The sequence below is a fragment of the Pholis gunnellus genome (assembly GCF_910591455.1).
Source record: "Pholis gunnellus genome assembly, chromosome: 8".
Taxonomy (NCBI): Eukaryota; Metazoa; Chordata; class Actinopteri; order Perciformes; family Pholidae; genus Pholis; species Pholis gunnellus.
The window spans coordinates 18,132,622-18,159,495 of record NC_136534.1 but is presented as its reverse complement, the minus strand read 5'-3'; the positions used below and the strand labels follow the sequence as shown (position 1 = coordinate 18,159,495).

Sequence of the window (26,874 nt, the reverse complement as noted above, 5' to 3'; positions counted from 1 at the left end):
GCTGCGCCTGCGCGGCTTCCAGCCTTCCTTCATCATCATCACCAGCAGCCCGGCACGACAAGGCGTCGAGGCCTCCGTCGCGCTCTCGCTCCCTCTGCTGCTCAGATGGTGACGATCAGCGTGCGCCTGATAATTAATCTGCAGCCACGCGCCCGTTTAAATGGAGCGACAACTGATGCGCTGTTATCAGGGTGCAGCTGTGAGCGCGAGGTTCCCATATTATGATTATGAAGTCAAAATATTTAAAAAATATAGGCCTATTCAAACCTAATTTGTAATTTATTAATTTAAATGTATTTATTTAATGTAAACGAAAAATATATATTAATCGGTTACATTAACATACACAAAAATACATGTTAAATAGTATATCATACATATATACAATTTATATAATAATATTACGTATTCATATTATTAATTACATTATTATTATTAATTAATTAATATATATAATGTATGTGCGTGTGTGTTTTGCAATTACTCTTTTGCCTTTGACAACGGATATATATCCAGTAATTTATGTTGTTGATTTAATAGACAACTGCAAGAGCAGATTGCTCCTCACTGATAATACAGATGTACTAGATTCCTGTGATATATCTTTAACGATTAGTGAACTGACCAAAATTATTATGGATGATACATACTTTTGCGCTCGTCATTCTGTAGATGCAGAAGTACGAATGCTGGCCATGAATTATTGCTTTGGTTCCTTCGGTGGGCAAAATTCAGAGGATTCCTCTTGAGTTTCTGTTGGATTCCTTCTAAATTCCTGAAGGATTCTTTCATGTTCTTTTCATTATTTTATCAGCAGGAATGACCTTCACTTTAACATTTTTATAAGTGGTGTCAAACACCTGCTGTGACATCAAGATGTAGCGTGGGCAGAAGTACAACCTGCTCAAATATGTCTTCTTTCAAATGAGCAGTGCAGAGGTGGTTTTTCACTCATACTTGATTCAGTGATTATTTACGTTTTATGCAAAAGCCTTAAATGACACAGCAAAGCCGCCCCTTTAAATCGATACACAGAGAGCTTTGATTCGAGTTCATTTGTATTCGGGTCTTTATTAAGCATGACCTTATAGACAGACAAAGTGACAGATACAATTTTAAAGCAAGCTGCTGAGGGATCACATCACAAATAACAGGAAGAGGAAGAAGAATAAACAGCAGGACACATAAGATCAAAACACGTCTGCAGTGAGTCAAGAGGAGACAGTCAGAGGAATCAAGAAAGAGAAAGAAACTAACAAGGGGAGGTGTTGCATTGGCTGGTAGGTGAAACACAATTTTTTTTTCCCTCCAGGCTTTGTTCAGGATTTGCTGCAACCAGCTGTAGTCAATTAAGTAAATCACTCGCTGAAGCGTCCGGTCAATGTACTGTAGCTACAGTGCATCAACTGTGCATTTTAGTCATTTGAAAGCTAATTAGTTGTAACAACAGGTGTCATGATTGCATTACTATGTGCCCATCAGGGAAATATAACCTGATTTATATGTTTGGGTGCTTTCTTATGTGCCACTGCTAATGCATTGGCACTCAAAGGGCACTGGGGTTACGGAAGTTGTGTCCAGCAAAGCGAGCCTGGTCACCCAACTCTTCCTCAATCCTGAGAGGACGAAGAGGAGGTGAGGAGGAAAATAGAAAGACATGTCGAGCAGGCAGATGAGTGTGAAATAAGACAACAGCAGATGAAACAAAGAGGGAAAGAAGAAGGAAATATAAAAGCGGCATAAGTGGTGTTTTCTACTTGTATTTCTATACATAAAGAAGCAAATCAAGCTGAATACCCACCTCATGAGCTGATTGTATTTGGCCAGACGTTCTGATCGACAGGGAGCTCCAGTCTTGATCTGAAGGTAGACAGAAAAACAAAGGATCACGGAGAGTTACAGGTACATCTGCATGATTGCCCTTTGGACAAGCAACACTTATTTTCACTATCAAGTGATCTTTCGATTGCTTTTTTAGATAAATCACATCTGTAAAATGTATAAAAGAATGGCAACTACTCCAAAGGTATTCACATTTCATAGAGAAGCCGGCTTCTGTAATATTAGCATTTTGAAGATGTAATCAGCAAACGTTTGGTATGTTTTTCTTAAGATGTGATTGACAAAAGTGGTTTTGGGGGTTCTGTAGCTGCCTACTTATTATTTCACCACTTCAATCACTTCAGAAAAACGCTGCATAGTTATTTAATAATACAGCTCAAATTGCAATTCCTTCCACTTCGTATATTACATTACTTGAGCTACATTGCACTGTTGCACAAGTACAAATAGTATTGTTCTATATTCTCTTGTTTCCCAAATGTGCTGTTGCAGGAAAATATTAGTGTTTAATTTTCTATTTCCTCATGAACTATGACAAAGGGACAACTAATGCAATGCAATGATACAAATGTAGAATTCTAATGGCAACTAAATTGGAAAATAGAGAACAGACAGCACTTCCCATTGTGTTTTTGTGTGTTTGTGTGTGTGTGTGTGTGTGTGTATGTGTGTGTGTTACCTGTCCAGTGCAGAGACCAACCACCAGGTCAGCTATAAAAGTGTCCTCTGTTTCTCCTGAGCGGTGGCTCACCATCACACCCCAACCGTTCTCCTGGGCCAGCTTACACCTGAGAGGCAAGGGGAAGTATAAATGAATATAAACATGACGCATGCTCTCACATGGCAGGCATGTACACAGACATGTGTTGTCTATGCATCACATACACACAAACTCACGCCTTGATGGCCTCTGTGACAGAGCCAATCTGGTTGACTTTAAGCAGCAGGCAGTTGCAGGCCTTGTCCTCCACGGCTCGCTGTATCCTGCGTGGGTTTGTGACCGTCAGATCGTCTCCGACCACCTGCACAATTTATGTAGCAAAGTTACAGGCAGATTGAAGTGTGTTTTGTTACTCACAGTAATCGTATCAGGTCAACTCAGCCCAGTAAATCCATTTATATTCAATGAAGATCAGTCTGCATTAAGAAATTGGGGCAAAGACAGTCAATAAAATACGCTATTGAGTTTCATTATGGCATTTTGCAGCCATACTAGCCACTGAAAAAAGGATTTCTCGACCCCTGCAGCATCAATTTTGACTATTTTCATGGTTGGAAGTGCAATACTCAATGGCTGGAATAAGGATCTCACTAATTCACTTCCAGATAACAAGGGCAACGTGTACCTGGATGCCCACTGAGGATGTAAACTGTGACCAAGCCGGCCAGTCGTCCTGGTCAAAAGGATCTTCAATAGACACCACTGAAACAAAGGAGTAATAGTTAAGATCATTTTTCTGCATAAGTCTAACATTACAAACTTTGTGAAGCCCTCATTTTCTCCCTTACTCACCTTAGAGTTAAAAGGACTAGAGCACCCGGTGACATAGACAATAAAAGTTCTGATGGGAGTAATGTCTTAAAATGCACTCACATTACACACAGATGCCCACACAAGCAGGAAGCACACCATTGACAGGGTAAAGAGCCACATCAGAGTAGGTCCCTGCTTGCCAAATGTGCACTGTAGCACATAATTAAAACCTCTTTAACAGGCCTGAGTGTCGGGAGGAGGTACAGGGCTGTGGAGACATCCAGCTCTCTTGTTCCCTTAGCTTCTCTGTCTAAATGTGATGATGATGATGGTGAAAGAAATATGGCGGTTGTAGAAATATGAAAAATAGGCGGGTTTGTCCATTCACTGGATCGATCAGCTATTAAAACTGACGCTGAGACCTCTGCCTGGACGCTCAGTGACCTGTGGAAATGCATTTCCCTCATTCCATGATGAATTGTCCGCTTCCATGTTCTCTGTGTAACTATGACAGCTGTAAGAGACACGCGTTTGACTCACACACATCAGAATACACACCTGGGTAGTTGTTAATGAAGCCCTGGTAGATGCTGGCCAGCTCCTCACCACTGATGTTGCGGGCAGCGTTGGGCGGAGACTTAAAGTCCAGGTCGTACTTGCCCTCAATGAAAAACTCTGAAGCAGCAACATCCATCCCTATCACTACTTTGTCTGTGAAGCCTGCTTGCTCTATGGCCGTCTTAATCAGCTCCAGGGCTGATGAAGAGAAACAGGAAGATGTAACATCACAGGAAATCAAGGGAGAATATTTCACATGTGGTTGCACTGACCTTCACTGTTCTCTTGTATATTGGGGGCAAACCCTCCCTCGTCTCCCACATTTGTAGCATCCTGACCATACTTCTCCTTGATGACACCTCTCAGTGTCTGGTAGAGCTCCGCCCCCATACGCAGCGCATCACGGAAAGACTCCGCCCCTACAGGAAGTACCATGAACTCCTGCATAGCCAGTCTGTTCCCAGCATGGGAGCCCCCATTGATCACATTAAAAGCCTGAGTAAAAGACAGATAAAAAGAGATGAGATTGTATTTGGACTTTTGATTTTTTTAGCATTAAATACAATAAAACAGGACTCACAGGCACTGGGAGGACCAACTCTCCGTTTCCAGCCAGATCAGCAATGTGGCGGTACAGGGGGACACCTTTCTCTGCTGCGCCAGCTTTGCATATGGCCAGTGACACTCCAAGAATAGCATTGGCCCCAAACTTAGCTGGGAGAAACACAGACGCAGTCACACAACACATGGGTGCAGTCAGTGAGCACTGGTGCAGAAACATGTCACCACACATATATGCCATCGCTGCACATGAGATGTGAGCGAGGCTTACATTTGTTGTCAGTGCCGTCCATTTCAATCATCGTGTTGTCCAGTTTCTCCTGCTCCAACACATTGATTCCCTGAAAGAAAAAGAAAAAATGTCACAAGTCTTCAATCTTGAGTATGTTGCTCGGCCATTTCGGCTTCAAAATGATCAAATTCTGCGCCGTTACTCACAGACTGGATGAGGGCAGGTCCAAGGGTGTCATTGATGTGACCAACCGCTTTGGTTACACCTTAGACAGCAGGACAGAAGATATGTGAAACAATGGAAAACTAACACTGTCAGTCCACATTTATATCACAAAAGATAAGAAAATGCTCAAAGCAAAAGCAGAGACACAGGCAAAGACAAGAGACAAAAGCACAGACGATGCATCTCATTACTAATGTCCACCTTTGCCCTTGTAGCGAGTCTTGTCTCCATCTCGGAGCTCAAGAGCCTCGTAGATGCCGGTGGATGCACCGCTGGGCACTGCAGCCCTGAACACACCTAGAATGGAGAGAAGATGGTTGGTGGGTGGAGAGAAAGGTCATGTGTAGAGGTTGAAACGGTAAAGGTTGAAGGTAAGCTTGTGCGACTGCAACATGGATTTTTCGAGGTTTAGATAAGACATGGTACACTGTCAAGCCCCTTGTCAGGCAAAAACCCAACTGACAGTACAAACACAGTAAATGAGCAATGCTTTTATTAACGGATTTATGTTTTTAACCTTTGCCAGTATGCAGATCTACTTCCACAGTCGGGTTTCCCCTGGAGTCCAGGATTTCCCTGGCAACAATATTCACGATGGACATCCTGCAAAAAAAAAAGAAAATCTTTAATACAACCATTTGCATGTTGCATGTCAGTGGTCATACACCAAATCACACGATCATTTCTCTTTTTTTGGTTTAAAAAAAAGGGATGAGAAAGGTAATCGGTGCACAAACAGACGGATGCGTATGAAAATAGGAATGAGCAGACGTCAAAAATGCATTTTCATTACAGCCTCAATTTCACATGAGTCACAAGGACTTGACACTCTTCCTCTTCCTCACATTTACACACCTTGTGATGATAGTGACGCAGCCTTGGGGATGGAAAGCTGTGGAAAAGATGCTCCCTATAGCACACACAAACAAGCACATATACACAGGATAGGACACATAAAACAACAGCTAATAATGCATACTTATGAATCTACTGTCAACCTGTTCCGGAACACAAGCCAGTTCCATTTCTGTGCCGTTTCAGTCAGTGAATGAGAATATGGACCAATGGAGAGATGAGGCGGTGAGAAAACACAGAACAGGAGGAAATGAAGAAGAGGAGGAGGAGGGGGGAGAAGGTTTTAGAGGGATGGAGGGAATGAAGAAATAGATTCATCTTTTTAAACGTTACCTGCAGCGTGTTTGAAGGCGAGTGGAGAAAGTGAGCGGATGTGGGCGAAGGAGAAGGAGAGACAGGGGGACGGGGAGGTGGGAGGAGAAGGGGTGAAAACGTATGACACACATGGGGGAGGGGGAGCGTGTGAGTCATTGGAAGACGAAGAGGGGAGGGAAGCGAACGAAACTGGAAAGAGGGATAGAGCAGAACAGCAGGAGTTACATGCATTTCTGTTGCATTAGTGAAGCTGCAGGGAAATAAATTGTCTGGGGAAAAGATATGTTGTGATTTGCACAGTAGCCATTCTTAGTGGACTCTATTTGCATTTGACATTGACTTCCTACAAGTCCTGTCATTTGTGTACATCTACTCATCAGCTAACAAATTTCAGCAGCACCTGATTACGTGCGCAAATATTTTCCCCAGGAAACTGCTAACATTAACATTTAATTTGTGGTCGCTGCCAAATGCAGGCAGTGCCGTTATCCTGCGAACAAATGTCTGGAAAGTAACACTTTGCCGGGAAAATGGAAACAAGCAGCTGAATACTTTAGATGTGGATGACAGGCAGGCAATACATCAGAACAAAGAAACAGTGAGCAGGATACATCTAAGCAAAGACAGATGCACAAAACGAGCTGCCTTGTCGGAGAACTTTAGAGATCTAATGACGGAGATTAAAGGAGACAGGAAGACAGGTAGACAGGTGACGAGAGCGGTGCATGTTGGGGGATAGGACGTGCATTTAAAAATAGTCTCGGATGTAATTAAAGATACAGCGAGGACAGAAGGAGGCAGGCAGGGAGCCTGCTATGGGAGTGATTTGTCAACGCAGACGGTTTTCATTGGCTGCTCCACTTGCGTGCTCCATCTGGATGTCACATGACCAGCAGACATGGTGGCACAGGGAGGAGGGAGCGCACTGATACACATGCAGTAGGAAGAATACAGCTGTTCAAAAATGAACTGAGGCAGCAGATTTAGAGATTTGCACGCTCTACATCTGCAGAGAAACAGAAACTCTGAATACAACGACAGACTTGCAAAGGAATGACCCGTAATTGACAGATTTAGTTGAACACATTAATTGCTTTGAAGGTGCACGTTGACGAGTTGCGAGATTCGGTTTTAGAAAACACACATGATTTATTACACAAGGCATGAAATCTCAAACACAACCACAACAGAGACACATTTGAATTATTATCTAACAATGTTTAATGAACTTTTATTTCGTTAGATTAATTGGTTAACAGTATACAATTCAATTCACTGACACACTAGTGTCTTCACAAACATAAAATGGACTGTACAGCAGATCTATGTACTGTATACTGTAGCACGTAAGTGCAGTGGGCAAAAACACATGTCAAGTTTTGAGAATGAGTATATATAAAGTGAGTGTAGTTATACCCATGTTTGCACAAGGGTGCGTTGTGTGTGTGCGTGTGTGTTGAGTGTAGCAGTGGAGAAGGAGAACTGTAAATGTAACTATCAAGCGGGTGGGGTTTCGTTGTGTGTGTGTGTGTGTGTGTGTATATGTTGTTCATGAATAGACAGTCCAGTCATATCAAACATTTACGACGGGCAGTTGTGACGATCATCAACTTCCATCTTCAGCGTGGTTCACAGCATCGGGGAAATCTTCCCTCAACTTCTTCCATCGAGTCGCCCAAGTGTGACACCTGCAGAGACAGTCAGCCGAGGCCGCAGTGTTTGTTACGACAAATCACAGACGGGAAAGGCAGATGGAATCAACGGAGCTTTCAATCGAACCATTTTTAACCAAGACTTCACTGACAGACACATGCAACGAAAGCCGGTTTGGTGTTCGAAGACGGCTTGTATCAAAATTCCGACTGTATTAAAAAAATGTGGAGGAAATTCTCACAATGGGAGATTACATTTGTCTATTCTGGACACACTAAGGATCCCTCCTCTTTTGCTCTTTCTGAGATTTCCTTCATATTTACCCCGTTTAAGTTTTTTTGGGGGGAGTTTTTTCGTTTCTGAATCGACTGTCTAAGGACAGAGGTGATATGAGGTTTTATAAATAGAACTGACTTGTTTGCCTTTTATTGCATCATATATGGACAAAAACCTGAAACTTAATGTTTCAGACGTGTTGAGAAAACCATGACATTGTTTCATGTACTTTGATTCAAGAAACAAAATAAGCCTGACTCGTCGATACTGAAGTTTAAAAGCCTATATTGATATTAAAAACCTTATACTGGCCAAAACATATTCAATCATAAATATAATGTACATTTTCGTATTGAATCCCTTAAATTAGCTTATTAAAGAACTGTGACTACAACATAAATTGAGCAGGACATTTTACAGCAATAAAGAAACAGACAGTGCTCAAAATGTAATGGTAACAATATAAATATATATATATAAAAAAAAGAAATTTCATTTTATTACTGTAATTTATTTATTTATTTATATTTATCTGCAGGCACATAAGCAAAAACAATGTACAGGTAATTAGCCAACATTGGCTCACAATAGTCACGTATATATTTAAACTTCAGCGAGTTCAGTGAACTTAGAGCCAGATGCTCCATCAGGTCAGGCTGGACTCGACTGATCCAGGCCTGAGAATCACAGCTGCTCTAAATGACTAAATCCTCACTCTTACCTCTCACCAGTCGTAGCGCGGACGGGTGGTGGGCTGGCGGTGTCTTGGGGAGTCGAGCCGGTGGCCTGGTGGGGTCGTTGGGGTGGGGGGGGCAGTGAGGGCCAGCTGCTGGCCTCCTCCCCGTCGTTCTCGGCCGTACTCCAGCGCCCGGGCAGTCGGGGGAACGTATCTTACTGCCTCCCTCCTCCACTCATCATCAAACGCTCCAGCATCAGCTAGCAGGAACACACGGCAGGTTGTTAAGCGACATCTCGTTGCCACCGCAGCATGGTCAGCGTCTAACAACAATAGCGTTAACAACCACTTTATGGCCCAATGACTCACTCTCATCGAGGTTAATGAAGTCTTGTCGTTCCTCGCGGTCTCCAGTGCGCCGATTTCGTGAGCGCTCCATTACGTGTCCGCGCTCGCCGATGTGGTGGCCGATGGCAAGACGCTCGAGGCCGCTTTCACTGTCCCGCATCGACTGTCGCGTCTCACGGATCTGAGGTGAAAAAGTGGCGACTCGGTTTACTAAAACAGGCCGGATGCTCTGCACTCTGAATGGACTGATGAAATGAAATGTTTGTGTGACAACTTTGATGTTTATAGTGTACATGATCTATTTATTGTCACTACAATTACCGGTGAATTCATGGATTATGAGGCCAGAAGGCCACAGTGATGCCTGGACTAAGAAAGCATGAAGGCAACATGTCCAGTCAGGCTTGCCCTTAGAGGTTGAGGAGAGAAATCAGGTCTACTTATTTGTCACTAATCAGCACTCCCTAGGTGTACTGTGAACCATTTCAACAGCTGTTAACAAGTTATTCTCACCCCTCCAGGGCCTGTTCTCGTTGCACTGGTCTGTTGATAAACTTCAGGAGGCCCGGAGTCTGAAGAGGAGTAGGAGATCACTGTTGAAGAGGAATATGTCTGACAGTTCGGCGAGCCAGACATCCTATCCTACAAGAAGGAAATAATAAAGAGTAAATAGAAGGAGTAGTGTTCAGTCAAAGGTTTCATTCATGAGGTAATTACTTGAAGTTGATTGTCAGAGCTACTTACCACATTTCCCATCAAATCTCCCATCATGCCAAACATATCCATGAACCCTCCTCCTCCTCCTCCTCCTCCTCCTCCACCCTGCAAAACATACATTTAAGCAGATATTTGAAAATCTCATTTGATGAAACGTCACGTATAAACAGAGTGGTACATCTCTGAAAACAACAGCATTCATTGTCAGTTCAGTGCCACAAGGGTCATCCTTTGAGCCCCACAGCTTCATTTTCAGAGCAAGAAGATGCATAAAACACACTTTTTTATATTATTTTGTCTTTTGTTCGGTGATCACTGGTTATCAGTTGATAGGGGAAAGAAAAGACAAGCACAGACTCATCTTTTCTCACCTCATTGTGCATTTATGAAGTGGATCTATGTAAACTCTGGTAAACGCAAGACCGGAACCTATTTTAAATCCTAACCCTGGTTCATGAAATCATAAACCCAAATACCTGAAGTCCACTTTTCACACAATACAGTGCTTTCCACCTGAAGCTCAGTAATATTTTGATCACACTGCCACAGCCGGCTACATGTGTAATCTGCTATTGAAGGAGGTCATAGAAGCAGCTACTCACCATTCCCATCATGCCAAAGGGGGCCAGTGGACCAGCCTAGAAAAGAAATGTACATCTTAAAATTAAAAAAAAAACGTAAATACACTAGATAAACTAATGTGGGTATCATACAGGTGACATAATCAAAAACGCGTGAATAAAGCCCCGTCAACATGGCGGACAGTTACCTGTCTGCGGGGTGCACGGGGTGCTTGTATCTGGGGGGCGAGAGCAAAGGGATCCATGCCAAATGGTCCAAACATAAGCCTCATCTGCTGCCTGTGAGCTGCAAATGGATCCCTAGAAGAAATCACAGATTACAATGAAACACGCTACATGGGGGGGTAAGCTTGTCCATTTTTAGAATAGGATGTGTGGGATCACTACGAAGCGTCCACAGGACTGTGTTTAGAAAACTGTGGAGTACAGAAGTTTGGCACGAAAGTCAGATTTGTAATCATGTTTATTTATTCTTTTATCAAATATTTACAGATTTCAATTATCATTTTACCATTCATACATTATATTTTCTTTTTTTTAAGATGTTGTAATATGTTGTTAATAATTGTTAATAATAATAATTCATTTATAATAATCTACAAAAAGATTAAAGTTCTAAACAGACAAAAGCTTAACAAATGACTTACATGATAAACAGATTGTCAAAATTGTTGCAGGTTATTTTTCTATCAATTAAGTAATCAATTAAGGTTCAACTCAATTTGACATAAATGGGTGTGTGTTCTTTTTATTGTTTTCAAGAACGTGGAAGAAGCTCATTGAAGAACTGCAACAACTACTCAATTATTCAATTAGTTGATACATTCTTTAAATAGATTTTTTTAAAGCAAAAATGCCAAATATTTGCTTTTTCTACCTTCTCATTGTGGAGGTTTTGCTGCTTTTCTTTGATACAGATGATAATAGACTGAATATTGTTGGGTTTTAAACTTTTGGTTGAACTAAAAAGACATCTGAAGATTGGGCAGTAAGGAATTATAACAGGCATGTTTCACTATTTCCTGACATTTCATAGATAAGTGTATTTATTAAGCGAATAATAGGAAGATTAGGCAATAATGTAAATGATGTATAGTTGCAGCCTTGACGAGCTTGTTCTGTTGTTTTGACAATATAAAGGAGGCTGTTGCTCACTGTGTGACACGTGGTGAATATGATGAACTTTCAATATGATTGCATGATTTGAAACTAATAGTAAACTTGACTGAGTTTGTGCAGCAAGTCTACAAACTGATCCACAGATCCAGATTTACTCAACCCCAAATCAGTTGTCAGTGAATGCCAATGAATGAACACTTATTCAGCAAACAGAAGGATGGTTTCGTGGATGTGTCAAACGTGAGAGGAAAGCTGTTCAGGTAGCGTGAAGTGAAAGATGTTCCGGTACCAAGACCATTCAATCATTGCCACCTGCCATCAATTAGCTGAATCCCAAACTCAAGAGTTAATTGGGAAACAAAGAGAAGTTCTACGAGTAGTGACAATTGGCCATTTTAGCTACTGACTCGTTAACCAAATGCTTAAGAGGTCTGACAGCTTCTTCTTTTTGTTATTGTCTATCCAATATGGTGGACCACTGTAGGCCCCCCACAGCTGGCTGGAGAAACGTTAGGTACCTGCTCTAAGCACACTGAAAGAAAATGTCCCTGAGCGTGCCAACATGCACATTTCCCACCTCTTGCAAAACACGTGGTGGCAACAGTGTCCCCACAACATGTTAATAATGTCAATACTCACATCATGTAGGGGTCGTCATCAACGTCATTCAAGAACCGAAACATGCTAGGTGATTTAACTCAGCTGGCTGATGCTAGCCAGCTAGCTAGGTAAACAGTCGTGTTTTTCAGGGATAAAATAAGATGACGGGCTCAAACTGTGAATATGCTGAAAAGGAGGTCCTTTAATTAGCTCCGTCTCGAAAACACGAAAGCACAACTCCTGTTAATCGAAGCTAGAGATGGCTCAGAGTCTCACTAGATAGTAAATTCCAGAAACCTGGACCAAACATGAAAACGGAAGTCAGTCCTCTGACAAAGAGAAGCAACACTACTATGAAGTTAGCATCGGAGCTAACAACAGTGACTTCCGGACACTTTATTTTTCAAAATAAAGTGTTTCCCTAGAGGCTTTCGCAGCAATGTTTTTATAATAATGTCATGATTTAGAATGATAAATATTGTCAATCAAAATATTAAAAAATATATTAAATTTATCAAATAAAGCGCACCATAATAAACTTATATTGAGAGTTATAATTATTTATAGAAATTGAGTTTACTAATAAAACAGCAGTATTATACAACAGGCCCTTTTCACAGGAGGAATATTGACTTCATATTAGAGAAAACAATATGACAATCAATAGTGGCAATCTATTCAGGTCTCCCAGTAAGTATGTCAGTGTGACAGTGATCCAGCATAAACAATGCAAGGACCCTGAAACTGAAGCAAATTAATGCAATTATTCAACCGTCATTAGTTGTATTATTTACACATAAGCTTTTCCTTCTGTGATTTGTCAATACATCTATTAAAAAAGGCTTATCAAGGCCTATTAAATCAGGCAACTGGCCACGGGCCCCAGACCCTTACAGGGTCCAAGGCTCCAGTTTCACTGCTTGAAATAGTTTGATTGAAATCAAATGTGTTTGTATGAGCTATTAAAGCAAAACATAATCAGAATAAGAAGCAACGTCATTTGCCCAATTTGTTGACACATATATACAGGGACTTTGAATCTGGTTCTCAGTAGCACTTCATATACAGTACTTAAACACTGTGCAGAAAACAAATACAAGAGGATGCAAATGCAGAGTTGCAGCAAAACAATGAAAACAATCTAAACTAAATCAAAACGAAACATGTATCTATTATCTCTATTATGTATCTCTATACAGGTCACACATGTGTGGTATAAGTAATGCGCCAGTGCATGAAGAACGTGTGCCAATGAAAGGATATAATGTGCATGCTATAGATGGATAGATGGATAGATGGATAGATGGATAGATGGATAGATGGATAGATGGATAGATGGATAGATGGATAGATGGATAGATAGATAGATGTCCTGTTGTCCATGTTTTGTCCACCAGTCGGCGGTGTTTCTATTCTACAGATTCTAAAGTTGTAAGTGTGGCTCGGACGTGTCTGCGGCTGCGCACTAAATAATTCGACCCTCAAACCCGGATGTAACCAACGCCTAACCTGTCCGAAGAAAAACGGTGAGTAGAGTTAGAAAAACAGTCTGAAATAACTATTTATGACTAACTATACAGTAGCAAACATGTAGGAATGTTGCTTTAACAATACAAAGCTCGTACCGAGAGGAAATGCTCGTGAATTTGTTTATAAATCCGCGTAGTGTTAAAGTTTCCGATCCATCAAGCTTGATTTAGTGTTGGCTAACATCAATCTGGTTATTGAAGTTGTTGTCTGTTACCACCGCTGTTTGTGCGATTATTTAACGGTATTTTTCTTTATAGATTAAGCTTTTTTTTACTTTCGTAAGTAAGCTAACTGAGGCAACAGTTTGACAGTTGACACTTTTCCACTTTATCAATCTGAGCTAATACAATCAGTTCAATAACTTAACGTAACTACAACCAGGCTCAGCTTTAACAGCTCGTTGGTTATAGCGTATAAAGTTAAAGCTATTTCCTGAAGTTTTCACGTTTAAACCCGTAAGTTTATCCAATGAGCGGCTTATTTTATTTAGCGGAAGTGTCTAAGTTACATTGGGCTAATAGGCCGTCGTTTTTCTCTCTCGTCTACATCGTTGGTATGTAGCCTGTGCGGAAGTGATTCGCTGTCATCTATACGCTAACGCACGCACATGTAGTAACAAGCAGAGCACGACTTATGTGAGGATTTCACTGTGTCTTCCACCGGTATGATTTGTCTTTACTTACACCCCAAAATACCTCTACATAGGAGTACTAAAACCCGTAAAAAGTGTATAAATGTGAAGTACATTCTATATTTAGCTTCTTCTTCTTTTTCCTGAAAATAGCCTATAACAATATCAGACAAATTCCAAGCCTGTAGCAGATCAACTGTATTGTTTTACAGTCGATACTAGCCCTGTCTGTGTGATTGGTTGGCTCTCATACCTGCATACGATAAAGCATTAATTAAGAGTCTTATTACACCCTGTGTAGTTGACACTGACAGATATTTCTGTTATTCTGTCCTCTACATTTCTATCAATAAAGTTAGTCTAAATAGCAGAAACACTACTCTGTGTAGGCTAATGCAATACAGCTCAACTAGGTTAAGCTGATTTTAACTACTTCAAATACTGTTGGTGCCGTTTAAGTTGTGCTAATGCCTCATACTTTATAAAGTTATTATGTTTGTCTGTTAAATCTGCTATTGCTTCAGGATTGCTTTAGTGGAGTAAAAGTACTCATGAAGGGGTATATTATAATATCGGGGTATTATTACTGATGCATCGTTGTGCAAGCGTTTAAATGTTGGAGTTAGTATTAACCAGCTAGTAACTATATCTGTCAAATAAATTAATAAAAGAGTAAACATATTTCCCTCATGTAGTGGAGAAGAAGAATAAATTGACAATGAAATCAATACACAAATAAAGTACAACTACCTCAAAATTACTGTACTTTCCACTACTGCGACATGGTTGCGTGTTGTGATATTTATAGTAGCTCTTTGTCAGCCTGTCATGCGTAACACTGCCTGTTAATGTAAATGTTCGGTTACTTCCTCTCTTGGTGTCTCGCTGTACTCTTAACGGTCTGATCTGCTGTATTTCCAGACTCTCTTGTGATGTTTCCTATTTTCTCTTGATCTCCGTAGATGCAGACTATAAAATGTGTGGTGGTAGGAGACGGTGCCGTAGGAAAGACCTGCTTACTGATCTCATACACAACCAACAAGTTCCCTTCAGAATATGTGCCGACGGTAAGGAGATTTAATAAAGGCTGAATCGTGTTGAGAAGTACAGCATATTGTAAACACATCGACTCCTTTTTTATTAATTCTTCATAACATGCTGCGTTTCATTTAATACTTTTTCTGTGTGTTCTTAAAGGTTTTTGACAATTATGCAGTGACGGTGATGATAGGGGGTGAGCCCTACACACTCGGCCTATTTGACACAGCAGGTAAGGAGAATGTTTGTGAACGTCTCTTTTTTTTTTTATTTCGGTCTCTTTTAAAACAAGTAGAAAAACGTCTGTTTCTCTTGTGATTGTCGCTCACAGGTCAGGAGGATTACGACAGGCTGCGTCCTCTCAGCTATCCACAGACCGACGTGTTCCTTGTATGTTTCTCCGTCGTCTCCCCGTCATCATATGAAAACGTCAAAGAGAAGGTCAGTTTTTAAAATCTCTTTTTGTTTTTTCACTAAAAAAAACATGAACTTGACTTTTGTGTCTGAAGTGCTGGAGTCTGTTTGACAGACGTGGGTTTAGGATTGTTTTCATCTCTGGTTAGTTATTTTCTCGATTAATCCAAAATGTTAGGAGAAAACAAAATGTCCATTCATGTCACAATTTCCTTGAAATTGGGAAAGTTTGGCATTTCTGCTCACGAGGTTGTTTAAAGATTAAACTATTATCAAAATATTTAATAGAATATAGAAATATAACTTTCTACTAGTCGAGGACAGAGGATTGTGTTTGATTTTTCTGATACTAGAGCAGATATGCTACCCCTACATTTCTACTCTTTCTACTCTTGTTATTATATTAATCCGACCAGACATTCAGTGCTAGCTTTCAGGGGCATCAAACACGTTTTGTTTGGTTCAAAGTATTGAGAGGAAGAAAACGTGGATCTAATCTTAGTATCTTTTTTCCCCCTCAGTGGGTTCCTGAGATTTCTCACCACTGCCCACGCACACCCTTCCTGTTAGTGGGAACACAGATGGATCTGCGGGAAGACAGCAACACAATCGAGAAGCTGGCGAAGAACAAACAGCGCCCCCTATATCCCGAGAACGGAGAGAAGCTTGCTCGCGAGCTCAAGGCTGTCAAATACGTGGAGTGCTCTGCTCTCACACAGGTATGGGGCCTTGCTGAATTTTCATCCGATTGTTAAATTGAAAGCAACACAGTGTTTGATGCAATCAGGCTATAATAACATTTATTAAATTATCGCTCTCTGTCTTGATTTCTGTTCTCTGCGACCAGCGAGGACTTAAGAACGTGTTTGACGAGGCCATCCTGGCCGCACTGGAGCCTCCTGAGACCAAAACCAAAAGAAAGTGTGTCCTGCTATAGATGGACAACGACAGCGGGAGACGTAACAGGTGTAATAGGTGGGGTGAATCAAATCATGAGACAGATCAATGGCCATTATGAAAAAAAGGACAAACCAAAAGGGGGAAGGGAGGTACAATGCCATTGAGACTTATTCTAACACACGTGTACATTGATTGTGCCTTCAAAATAAACGTTGAGAGGCTGGGGGAGCAAAACTTCAGCAAGCAGTAAGTGTCACCTCTCTCCTTTTTCTGAAAGCTTTTAGAAATTGCAGTGTTCTCTCTACAAATATTCAGGTGCCCCCCCTCCCCTCCTGTCTGTCACTGTCTCTCCATTTCTTTTAAAGACAGATTCTTATATAAAGTTTATACTTTGACCTCCATTGTGTCTGACTCATTTCGGCCTAGTTCTTTCAAATCCAGTGTCGTGAAATATAAATGGGGAAACACTTTTAACATCCAGTCTTTTAGTGAACTTTGATTCCTTCATTTAAAGGGGCGACTTAATGTTAAGTGGTTCTCTGTTTGCTTTCTTTTCTGACCCTTTTGGAATGAATAATGAAATCAAAAGAGATTTATTGTCATTCCAAATAACGATAGACGTCTGTAAAGGTTACTGTCTTCCAATTCTCCGAGACTTCTCACGAGGCCAAGTGCATTTTCACCAATTTCCCCTCTTCAGTTGAATTCTGAATTTCTATTTTATTGTCATTTCATGTATATTGTATTCATTTTGTGACTCTGTTTTGGGAACATTTTTGCAGTTACTCATTTTGAAACTTTTCATTTTGTCAAGGTTTGTTTTATTTTCTATTGATGGACTACCAACTTTGAGCGATTTGATAATGTAACAAATTAAGTTGTAATGTTTTGAATAGATCTTAATCTTGATACAGATTGAGATGCTAACCTTTGCTAGTAAATTTCTGGGTGTTTGTAATCGCAGGATATTTTTAATAAAATGGTTTAATGACATGGAAAGTAGCCATTGTTTTGTATGTTGGAGGGAGAATACTGCATGCACGACAAATCATAAGAAAGATAACTCTAGTTAACCACATTAAATAGTATCTCTCATGTTTACATTTCGTGTTTCTCACGAAAAACATTGTGTGTACCTTTGAGGCCTAACAAACGAGTTCAATAAAATGTATTCTTCTTAAAGGAAGGCCAATCTTTGGATATTTTGCCACCTGCACAGTTTTCATCAGTTAGCGGCCCTCTTCTTCCCCGCCTTATGCTGGTGAATTGCAATGTTTTTGGTGTGTTACAGCACTAATAGTCAGTCTTTGTTATAGGGCTTGCATGCACTATGTACTTGCTTTTTAAAATATAAAAGAAACAGCCAGTTTCCTAACTACACATTCACTCATGTACAGCCTGGAAAATCATGTCCCAGCCTTGAACGGACCCGCTCATCAACACTCGACAGGATACCTTTCACTTGGCAGCTTACCTGTGTGCCTTCGTCAAGAATGTCAAGTGTGACAATATCTTAGACACGTCTGGTCAATAAGAAGCTCAAACATATTGTGGTATTTTGGATAAAACTACTGTATTTATTAGATTTCATGAACAGACCTAAAAGCACTGCGTGTGCAGGAACATACAGAAGAGTTTCACATGAAGGTGAGGGGCCAAACACAAGACAGACACTAATGTAAGTAGAAGTTATTTTTTGCTATTTAAGATGCCTGCTGAACTGAAGCAAAGACTTGGATATACAAATAAATAAACCTAAACTTAAATACAGTAAATGTTCAAAGACCTGCTAGTCTATGACGCAAATAGTTTGCATAAAATAATAGTTCTGAGGTATTTCCCTGTTAGTTGTGGTTAGGTACAGCTTTAAAAGCTTTGTCAGTTAAATGCGAGATTAACTGAGTGTGTTTATGTGTATTTGTGTGCATGCATGTCTGTGCCTGCCCACACGACGGTGATTTCTGTTTGTACCTTGCTTACTGTTGATGCTTTGTCATGGTTGCTTGCTTTTTTTACATGTGCTCTAACTTTGCAGCTTTTACAACAGAATCCTCAAACTTAACTCTGACCGCATTGATTCAAAAAAATGAGTTAAATGAACACTGCACTCTCTACGTTGTCTTTATCCCGCCTTGTGTTCACGAGTGTCTGTCTCGTGGTTTGTTTGGATCTCTCTGCTCAGCCGGTTTGGTCTTGTTTGAGCCCTCTTAGACTCTGCAGGTGTGAATGGTGACTGTGTTCTTGCACTGCTGGCAGCGGACTGAGCAGCACCAGGAAAACTTGCAGGAGCAGCGCTGCACCACCTCAGCCCGGCCTGCTCTGTATCCCGGCCCGCAGCACACCAGCTCGCAGCCGTCTGGTGCCAGCCGAGAGGTTCCTGGGTATGTTTTAGAGGAGAGCAGCGTCATTTTACTGTGATTGATGAGATTGATGAATTGGATGATCTGGATTGTTTCCCTGTGAAATATTCTTACCGTTACATCTCCTACCAGCTGTCCCGGGGATACCGTTGTCAGGGTCTAGATGGCAGAAATCTGGAGACGGAGCAAGGTACACAAGGTCTCTGGCAGCAGGGGGTTTGACCTGCGGGTCACGGGGGAGCAGGGCTGTCCTGGATCCTATGCGAGTCAGGCGGACCTAAGAGGAGGAGGATGATGTTGAGAGAGAGCTACAGACTGGGATCTCTGATACTGATAGAGAATGTGCTTTCATTTCTTTGCGACTGCTTCATTTGTTCAACAGCTGAGCTGAAGGGAGCACAAGGTGTTTTCTGATACCTCCGTGGCTCCATCGAAGCGTTCTTTGAGCACAAAACCAACGCGCCTGAATGGGGGCATAACCTTCCAGCAGGTCCTCAGCTCACAGGAGCCGGAGACGCCATGACACTTACACTCCACCTGCATGTTGTGAAGGATGGCCTGAGGACGAGAGAATAGTGAATACAAGCAAGTGCAGATTGAATGTCACAGAGGACATAGAAAACGTAAATTAACCGAGATGTCGTCAAAGAGTTGCGACCACCGACCTTTCGGCCCGCCTCGTTGTTGTGGAGGTTCATGAGTGGGCGCCCCGCTGAAAGCCCCTTGGCTCGTTCTGGTTCATCCACAAATGTTTGGGAGAAAGCCACACCGTAGGACAGGTTGTCACTGCACCCTGACCACTGGAAACCTGCGGTTGGACAGAGAGAGAGAGCCAGTATTGTGGATTTTTCTTACCTTCAAACAACTGCACGTTGTAATTAGAAACTGAAAAAGATAAAAAATGGTGAATCCACACTGGATCACACAGTGTCACACAGCACAGTGACAGCTGATGGAAGAAATACCTGCCATAACCCACAAAGAAAGTGTAGCAGCAGTTTTTTTGATATCCGTGACTCAGTGCGGACTTGACGCGTTACATTTTGGTGCAGTGGAATCCAAGCTCACCCTCGGGGCTCACCCCCCTGACCTTCCTGTCGCAGCCACACCTCTCCAGCTCCCCGCGGGTGCAGGCTCGGGTCACAGCCACTGCCACGGCTGCTGAGGACAAAGCATGCAATAAGGCCGCTTCACGAGTCCCTGAAATCGAGATAGAGCACACGACGCAGAAATTCCTCCAGTGAGAGTTGTTCAATGTATGGATTTATCAGCAGGTAAATTCTCCATGACACATTATCAATATGATGATACCTTGATTCATGACTCTGCCAAATACATTGATCCCACGTGGGGTGGTGGAACAGTTCCAGCGTCGATTCCTGAACTGGTGCTGGCACTGACAATGACATGCATAGCAGTGAGACAAGGGGCTCTAATGATAGCGTTTTTGACATTAGTGGGTGTTTTGAGGCAAGGGGTGACGTTGCCTGCCGGTCAACGCTGAGACAAACCTCTTCTATGACCGTCTCGGCTGCCTTGCGTACGGACTCCATGACCTCCCCTCGCGCCCTGCACACCCCCACCTGCCCCGGGGTCAGCCCCCTCAGCCGCGCACATGGGGCAGCACCGGACACGGGCCTGGAGCGAGGCAGCCTGGCCAGGGAGCTGGGACACAAAGGTGGGCAGTGGTGAAGTGACTTAGAGCGGGGGGGGGTTTTAAAAGGGAAATTATGGGGCAAGTGGGGCAAAAAGAGAGGATGCATAATGAAGGAAAAAAGGGGGAGGGAGTGAAAGAGGAAAGAGCGCATGAAGAAGAGAAAAGAAAGTACAAAAAGGATGAAGAGGTAACGACCGGGCCGAGTTTTTAGAGAGGATGGAAACAAGGGGAAGACCAGGCAGAGGAGACAGAGAAGACAGAGAGAGAGAGAAAAGAGAAAAGGTCACCAGGAGTGAGACAAAGAAAGAGAGGGGAGCGACTGAAAGAGATTTAGAGACATGTCACCATCTTTTAAAAGTTATAGCATGACAAACAAACTCCCTCTTTCTCTTTCTCCCTCGCACGCTAGACTTACAGCCAGTTGGTTGCCATGGTGGGGTGGGTTGCCCATAGCAACAGGAGGAGGAGTGGTGCCGTGAGATTGACAGTGGAGACAGTTGGCATCAGACTGTCTGTCTGTCTGTCCGTCTCCGTGCGTCAGGCCGGGTCTTTGGACAGCACGCTGCCCGTCGCCACAGTCGAAGGATCTGTCTGTCTGTCTGGTGGTTTACGTTTCTGTCCCAGAGTCTGGGGATGATCCCCGCATATCTGTTGTAATGACAAAAACAAACAATCATTTCATGAATATCTAAGTTTTAAACTTTGGGTGATGCCGCTGCAAGCCCTACGACTGTACACACAGTTCCAAAAGTAACATTGATTCTTACCAGACCATACTCCTGTGATATCCAGTTATCCTTCGTTATCCGGCTTTTTTTCTTCTTTTTTACATATAATGAATTGATCAAATTGAAACTTAATCCCAATTTCAATCAATTAAGTTGTTCATCAGCTTCTTCACTTATGCTGTCAGTGACAGCGAAAGCATGCTCACCGGAAATTCTTTTACAAACTGCAAGCGAAACTCATCCTTAAGAAAAAAATAAGTCCACGTGTCCAAGTTAATTGAACATATCTGTAGATCTACCTCCCCCCCAAAAACAAAAAATAAAATCCAGAAGTGCAAGTAAAATTCAATTTCTACAAAAACATTGTGTCAGCAAGTACTCAGTTTCATCATCAGAAAAAAAAAAGTGTCCATTCCAGGTTGAAACGGCAAGAATGAGTGAGAGCAGTGAGATGGGAGTGATGGGTTATAAAGGAGGTAGAGAATGAGGGAGGGAGAGAGAGAGAGAGGACAGGCGTGATCCAGGGTGTGGAGTGATGCGGAGGGAGGGGAGGAGGAGGTTTGGGGAAGGATAATAGTTTTACTACGTAAGTATTAACAGTGTAAGTATGCTTTCTATTGTGTTTGTTGGCATGAGACCTAAAATCTGAGCCTGCAATGGAGATAATGCTCTTTGAATGATTGTCACAGCGAGATGAGTGTGTTACTTCTTTGTCCCATTTGTATTCATGCACGTTAATGTGTGTGCAGGAGTGCATTTACTGCTGAGAAACATTTTATGAGAAGACAAACTGAAGCCTTTTGTTTTCTCTATAGAAATACTACAGCAGGAATATTGGTCCATCAGACGTCTCGCACGAAAATCCTCACATCAGAAACTATGACTCAGCACGTCTGTCTCCACATATGTGTATATGCATGAGAAAAAGTGTCTTACCTAATGTTTAATTTTCCCAAACTTTGTTGCTCATTTTACGAGTCTCCCCCCCTCCCGGGCCACCTCCCCTTCCTCTATCTCCCCCACGTTTGCCCTCTCGTTCTCCCTCTCTCCCATTCCCTATATTGTCTTAGAAGAAGGGATGACATTTAGACAAGGGGCAGAAAACACACTGCCGACAAATATTGGAACTGAGGCAAATAAATCACGAGATAGGAGGGAAAGGAGGGCACCAGGAGAGAGCGGATGGGTGTTACACTGGGGTTAGGGAAAAGCAGTAAAGAAAAACAAAAGCAGGTTTATGACACATAAATTTAGAAAGAAATTACATTGTATGTGTAGATGTATTTAATAGTATTCCCTAAACAATGTTTTACTCTTTCATGCACTGAAGGATACGCAGCATAACTAATTGCATGATTATTCTATATTTACTGGAAATCATTCACTCTGATACGTAATTATTCAACTTAAGTGCCATTTTTTCAGTTGATTTGGTAGTTTTCCCTCCTTTTGCCTGTTTAGCCGGTGAAGTAATGTTACAGAGAATCCGTCACACTTCTAAGAACAGTATATATCAGGAAGAACAACGCTGTCTACTTTTATCTGTAGATGCAATAAGTGTTGCAGCTCTAGTTTCAATTTATGTTCTGTTTCTGTGTAGAAGCTGTAGGAGTTGTAAAAGAGTAACTTGTTAGTTTTCTTTTATCCCACACAAGATATGAGACAAGCAAGATTTATGGTGAGGATGTTTTATTCTAATTTTAATCCGAATTTTATGCTTGAATGGTTCTAAATTGTGGAATATACAACCTTTGAAGCTACCTAGTCAAGCTGTGTAACATATATATATATATATATATATATATATATATATATATATATATATATATATATATACATATACATATATACTATAAAACCGTAACAGTACCAATGACAGTACCTTATCTACAAACTCAGTTATTCCAGCTTGCTTGGATTTGAATTTACAAACTAAAATCTATATATTTATACTTAACTTTTAGCTTGAAGATAGCTAGTTTAGGTTAAACTGTTGTTACTTTTTCTCCGTTATGATTATATTTAGCTACAGCCTTATGTATAACAAACCTAATCACTGAGATGTTGAAGCATCAAAAGCTATGTTCAATTTGCCTTCATGAGAAGAACAAGGGGGAAATATTGGCTTTGGCTTTAGGGAAAGCTGCGGCTTTCTCACCAGCACGTTTTAGTTCGCTAGAGAGTCACTGCAGTTTGGGTTTAGAGGTTGTTGTCTTTTCAAAAATTACACATAATAATTTTGGACCTGTAAGGATCTGATCTTCATTCGATTTAGCCAATTAGTAGTTACTGCTGTGTTTTTATTCCAATCATTTCTTTCATTTTAATCGTATCTATTTTTTTCTGTATCAAAGACTTTACTGCTCTTTTTTCCCCCTTTCTTTTATTCTATTGTTTGTAAAGCTCCTGTGAGAACTTTGAACAACACTCTATAAATTGGATTTAGCCTATTATTGTTGTTAATGTTGTCTAATTTTATTTTATTGGTATTTATTTAGTATCTTTTCTGTTATTAGTGTTGACTGATTGGATTGGAATCGCTCTAATGTCCTTCATTTTACGGATGAATAGATTGAACCTTAAAGACATTTTGCAATCCAATAAAGTAAAGAAAATAAATACGATTACTCTTCAGCCTCGTCACACCTGATGAAACTTATTTACTGCTTGATTGCTCCTTTGTTGAATCGGATGAGTCGGTGCGGCACCAGAACCAAACATTTGCAGACTCGCGGTCCCTGTCTAGGATTCGGTGGCCCATTTACCTGAACCCTCTGACACCCAGATCCTGAGTAAATGGTCACCCCATCTACACACACACACACACACACACACACACACACACACACACACACACACACACACACACACACACACACACACACACACACACACACACACACACACTTTCCTCTGTCTATATCTGCAGACAGGTTTCTTGTAGGCCCCCTTCCCTCCTTTTTTTTTTGTCTTCCTCATGTCGTATTCCTCCTTTGTGTCCCCTGTTTCTCCAAGTGACGTCTTCCGCTGTCTCCCACAGCAACGCCATGGTGATGAGCTGGCCACTGTCATGTCCGGCGCCTCTGTTACGCTCATCCCTTCACCCCTCTCTCGTAAATAACTTGCCCCTCTTCTTTTTTTTTTTTATCTTTATCTTTCCCCCATTTTGTGGACATTTTATCATGCTGAAATGGCCCAGTGCTGATTGACTGTAGCCAGGTTGCAGAGCCTAAAGAGAAGCTTGTTAAAGCTTCAGCATGACATAGAGATGACTTGTATTCCCTCTGTTGTGGTGGGAGGCGGCAGCAGACTTTGGGAGACTCCGCTGTGAGGTGGGGCAACTCTAAACGGACCTGATGTTTACCACGGGATGGATGCTGGGGCCTCATGGTGACTCTGGACTTCACCAGCATTTCCGCCCACGGTCATTGTGAGACAGAAATGTGACCCGCGACCTTTTACTCTCCCCGTCCTTTGCGTTGCTACTTCTCTGCACTTGAGGGCAACCTGCCTCAGCAGTGTGAGTGCAGACGAAATGATGGTAGCAGGCAGAAACACGACTGCTGTGCATGAGCACGCTCGCATTGCTCAGGCATCTCTGCCAACAAAGAGCTGAACGCACTGCTGTGTATGAGTGTGTGTGTGTGGAGCGTGTGCATGAATATTATGGGATGGCAGGCGGTGGTGTTGTCAGGCAGGGAAGTGGGGGTGGCAGAGTGGGCGGTGAGCTGTGTGCACATGGGGGGAGGGGGCAGAGGGAACGGACGAACCATGAATATTATGGGATAGTGGTGGTGGTGGTGGTGGGGGGGGGTGTATGAGGTGGAAAGATGGCAGTACATATGGGATATGGAGGGAGTAGGAGGAGGTGTTGGTGACGGCATTGCACGTGAGTGCATGTGCACGCGCACACATGCGCATGTAGGGGGCATTCAAGCGATAGTAACAGACAACGGCCAGACATAGGCCTTTGTTGCTACGCAATCTGCATGTACCGTACAGTGGGGAATATTGCAGAGCGGCCATAGTTGTAGAGGAAACAGTGGAAGGCCTCTGGGCTCACGTTTGGACGGGTTTCTGCCCTATTATCTTTCCATATCTACTGAACCCAACATGCAGAAAATACCACCTCTGATACAACAGAAATATTTGCTACTATGAACCAAAAGAGAACAAAACGAACGCAGCTTGTTCGTTCTCCATGAATGCATTTCTGGCCTTCAGGCAGCACGGCACAGACCTACAAGTCAAATGGTATTAGCTGTTGTCCTGGGAGGAAATTGATAATATTGTTGCTACTTTAAACTATATAATCATCTGAAAACAAAGCTCATGTGCGTCTTTAAAAACTACGGTATCCATTTAAAATGTATAGGAAACGTAATTAAGATAATATGTGTTGTTACGGTATAGTAATCCATGGCTCTCGGTCTCGGTGGTAAATGTCTCCTTTAACTTACACTGTAAAAAGCCGCAGCCTGCCAGTGGGTCAGTAAACTCATGACGTGCAGCCAAACAGCTCAACTTTATTTCAAATTCGATAAGAGATCCCAAACTTTCTTCACAAATTGAATATTTCATGCGGAATTTTGATCAAGTGTTTATCAGAGGATGCACAAGACATCTAACTGAAACCGTGGTGCAGCCATTAAAACACATGAAGCCTTAGGTTTGGATGTTTCACTTTAAGTTCATAAAGCTGGAACTGGACGACACGTAATGTATTGTATGATACTCACAGACGGGGAGAAAATGTTACTAACTTACCTAAAAAAATACTTCAAAGAGGTATAAGTGACTGAATGCCTCTCACAGTGTATCAGTACGTCTCTATGCAGCATGATTAGACTCTTGCGTTGTCTTTAAGTGCTTCTTCTGAGCCCTGATTTGAGTTAAAAACTTTTCAAATAGGACTTGTTGAACATTCAAGGGATTTCCCTTTAAAATACCAGCGAGGACAAAGCAAACCCTGCAAAAAGCCTAAAGGACTGTTTGATGGCAACTTTTATTTATTTATATTTTAGAAATCCAGCAGCACAGAGCCACAACGTGCTGCAGCACCAGAACCAAATCAAACCTTTGAACGGCTTATTGCTTGGATGGGTCTGAGATGTGCAGTAGCTCAGGTCTGATTTATGAATGAAAACGCCTTCAGGTGCTTCCTCTGCGCTCTTATTTGGACTTGTTGCACATTCGTTTGCTTTTACTTTGAAATATAAAACAAAACAGATCCCGCTGAGCCAAAGTGATCATATAGCGTCCACTTTTATTTATTGCTTTTAAAGATTTTACAAAGTATGCAGCATAAAGCTACAATGTGCTGCAGCACCAGAACAAAGCGGAAAAAAGTGCAGCCGGAGCAGGCCTGTAATTTATGTTTTGGTGAATTTATTGAAACATTTTTCTTTTTCACTGCATAGTTGCCGTCTGTAGTTGACGGTGTGTGCCTTGAATTTCATGTCTTAGTAATTCTAGTACGATAAAAAAAAAAAAAACTACCTTTCACAGTCATATTTACAGATTTCATGTGTCACTGATGTCCAGCAACTTAAATCATATTTACTACTTTACAAACTGAACTTGA

The 26,874-nt window shown here is 41.8% G+C and overlaps 4 protein-coding genes across 4 annotated transcripts; 1 reads left to right on the top strand and 3 right to left on the bottom strand.

Annotated features, from left to right (window-relative positions):
* Window positions 1–1,546: 1,546 nt before the first annotated feature.
* LOC306700111 (gamma-enolase-like) lies at window positions 1,547–5,495 on the bottom strand (the record flags this gene model as incomplete). The annotated part of the gene is made up of 12 exons (XM_079165025.1): window positions 5,410–5,495; window positions 5,094–5,189; window positions 4,874–4,932; window positions 4,707–4,776; window positions 4,455–4,588; window positions 4,147–4,369; window positions 3,875–4,072; window positions 3,189–3,265; window positions 2,740–2,864; window positions 2,522–2,630; window positions 1,802–1,860; window positions 1,547–1,616 (listed from the first exon to the last, which is right to left on the bottom strand). The coding sequence occupies exons 1-12, from the start codon at window positions 5,492–5,494 to the stop codon at window positions 1,547–1,549; spliced, it is 1,305 nt and encodes a 434-aa protein (XP_079021151.1). The 5' UTR covers window position 5,495.
* A 1,786-nt stretch (window positions 5,496–7,281) lies between these two features.
* mlf2 (myeloid leukemia factor 2) lies at window positions 7,282–12,336 on the bottom strand. Its single transcript, XM_079165027.1, has 8 exons — window positions 12,072–12,336; window positions 10,502–10,613; window positions 10,335–10,370; window positions 9,760–9,813; window positions 9,529–9,657; window positions 9,037–9,196; window positions 8,713–8,927; window positions 7,282–7,750 (listed from the first exon to the last, which is right to left on the bottom strand). Exons 1-7 carry the CDS (start codon window positions 12,113–12,115, stop codon window positions 8,716–8,718), a joined length of 747 nt encoding a protein of 248 aa, XP_079021153.1. The 5' UTR covers window positions 12,116–12,336; the 3' UTR covers window positions 7,282–7,750; window positions 8,713–8,715.
* A 1,164-nt stretch (window positions 12,337–13,500) lies between these two features.
* cdc42l (cell division cycle 42, like) lies at window positions 13,501–17,538 on the top strand. Its single transcript, XM_079165026.1, has 6 exons — window positions 13,501–13,558; window positions 15,156–15,260; window positions 15,391–15,463; window positions 15,563–15,672; window positions 16,167–16,364; window positions 16,493–17,538. The coding sequence occupies exons 2-6, from the start codon at window positions 15,156–15,158 to the stop codon at window positions 16,580–16,582; spliced, it is 576 nt and encodes a 191-aa protein (XP_079021152.1). The 5' UTR covers window positions 13,501–13,558; the 3' UTR covers window positions 16,583–17,538.
* Window positions 17,539–18,752: 1,214 nt separating this feature from the next.
* wnt4b (wingless-type MMTV integration site family, member 4b) lies at window positions 18,753–21,066 on the bottom strand (the record flags this gene model as incomplete). The annotated part of the gene is made up of 8 exons (XM_079165016.1): window positions 18,753–18,922; window positions 19,020–19,182; window positions 19,323–19,463; window positions 19,571–19,713; window positions 19,974–20,105; window positions 20,217–20,301; window positions 20,417–20,570; window positions 20,978–21,066. The coding sequence occupies 8 exons, from the start codon at window positions 21,064–21,066 to the stop codon at window positions 18,753–18,755; spliced, it is 1,077 nt and encodes a 358-aa protein (XP_079021142.1).
* Window positions 21,067–26,874: the final 5,808 nt, after the last annotated feature.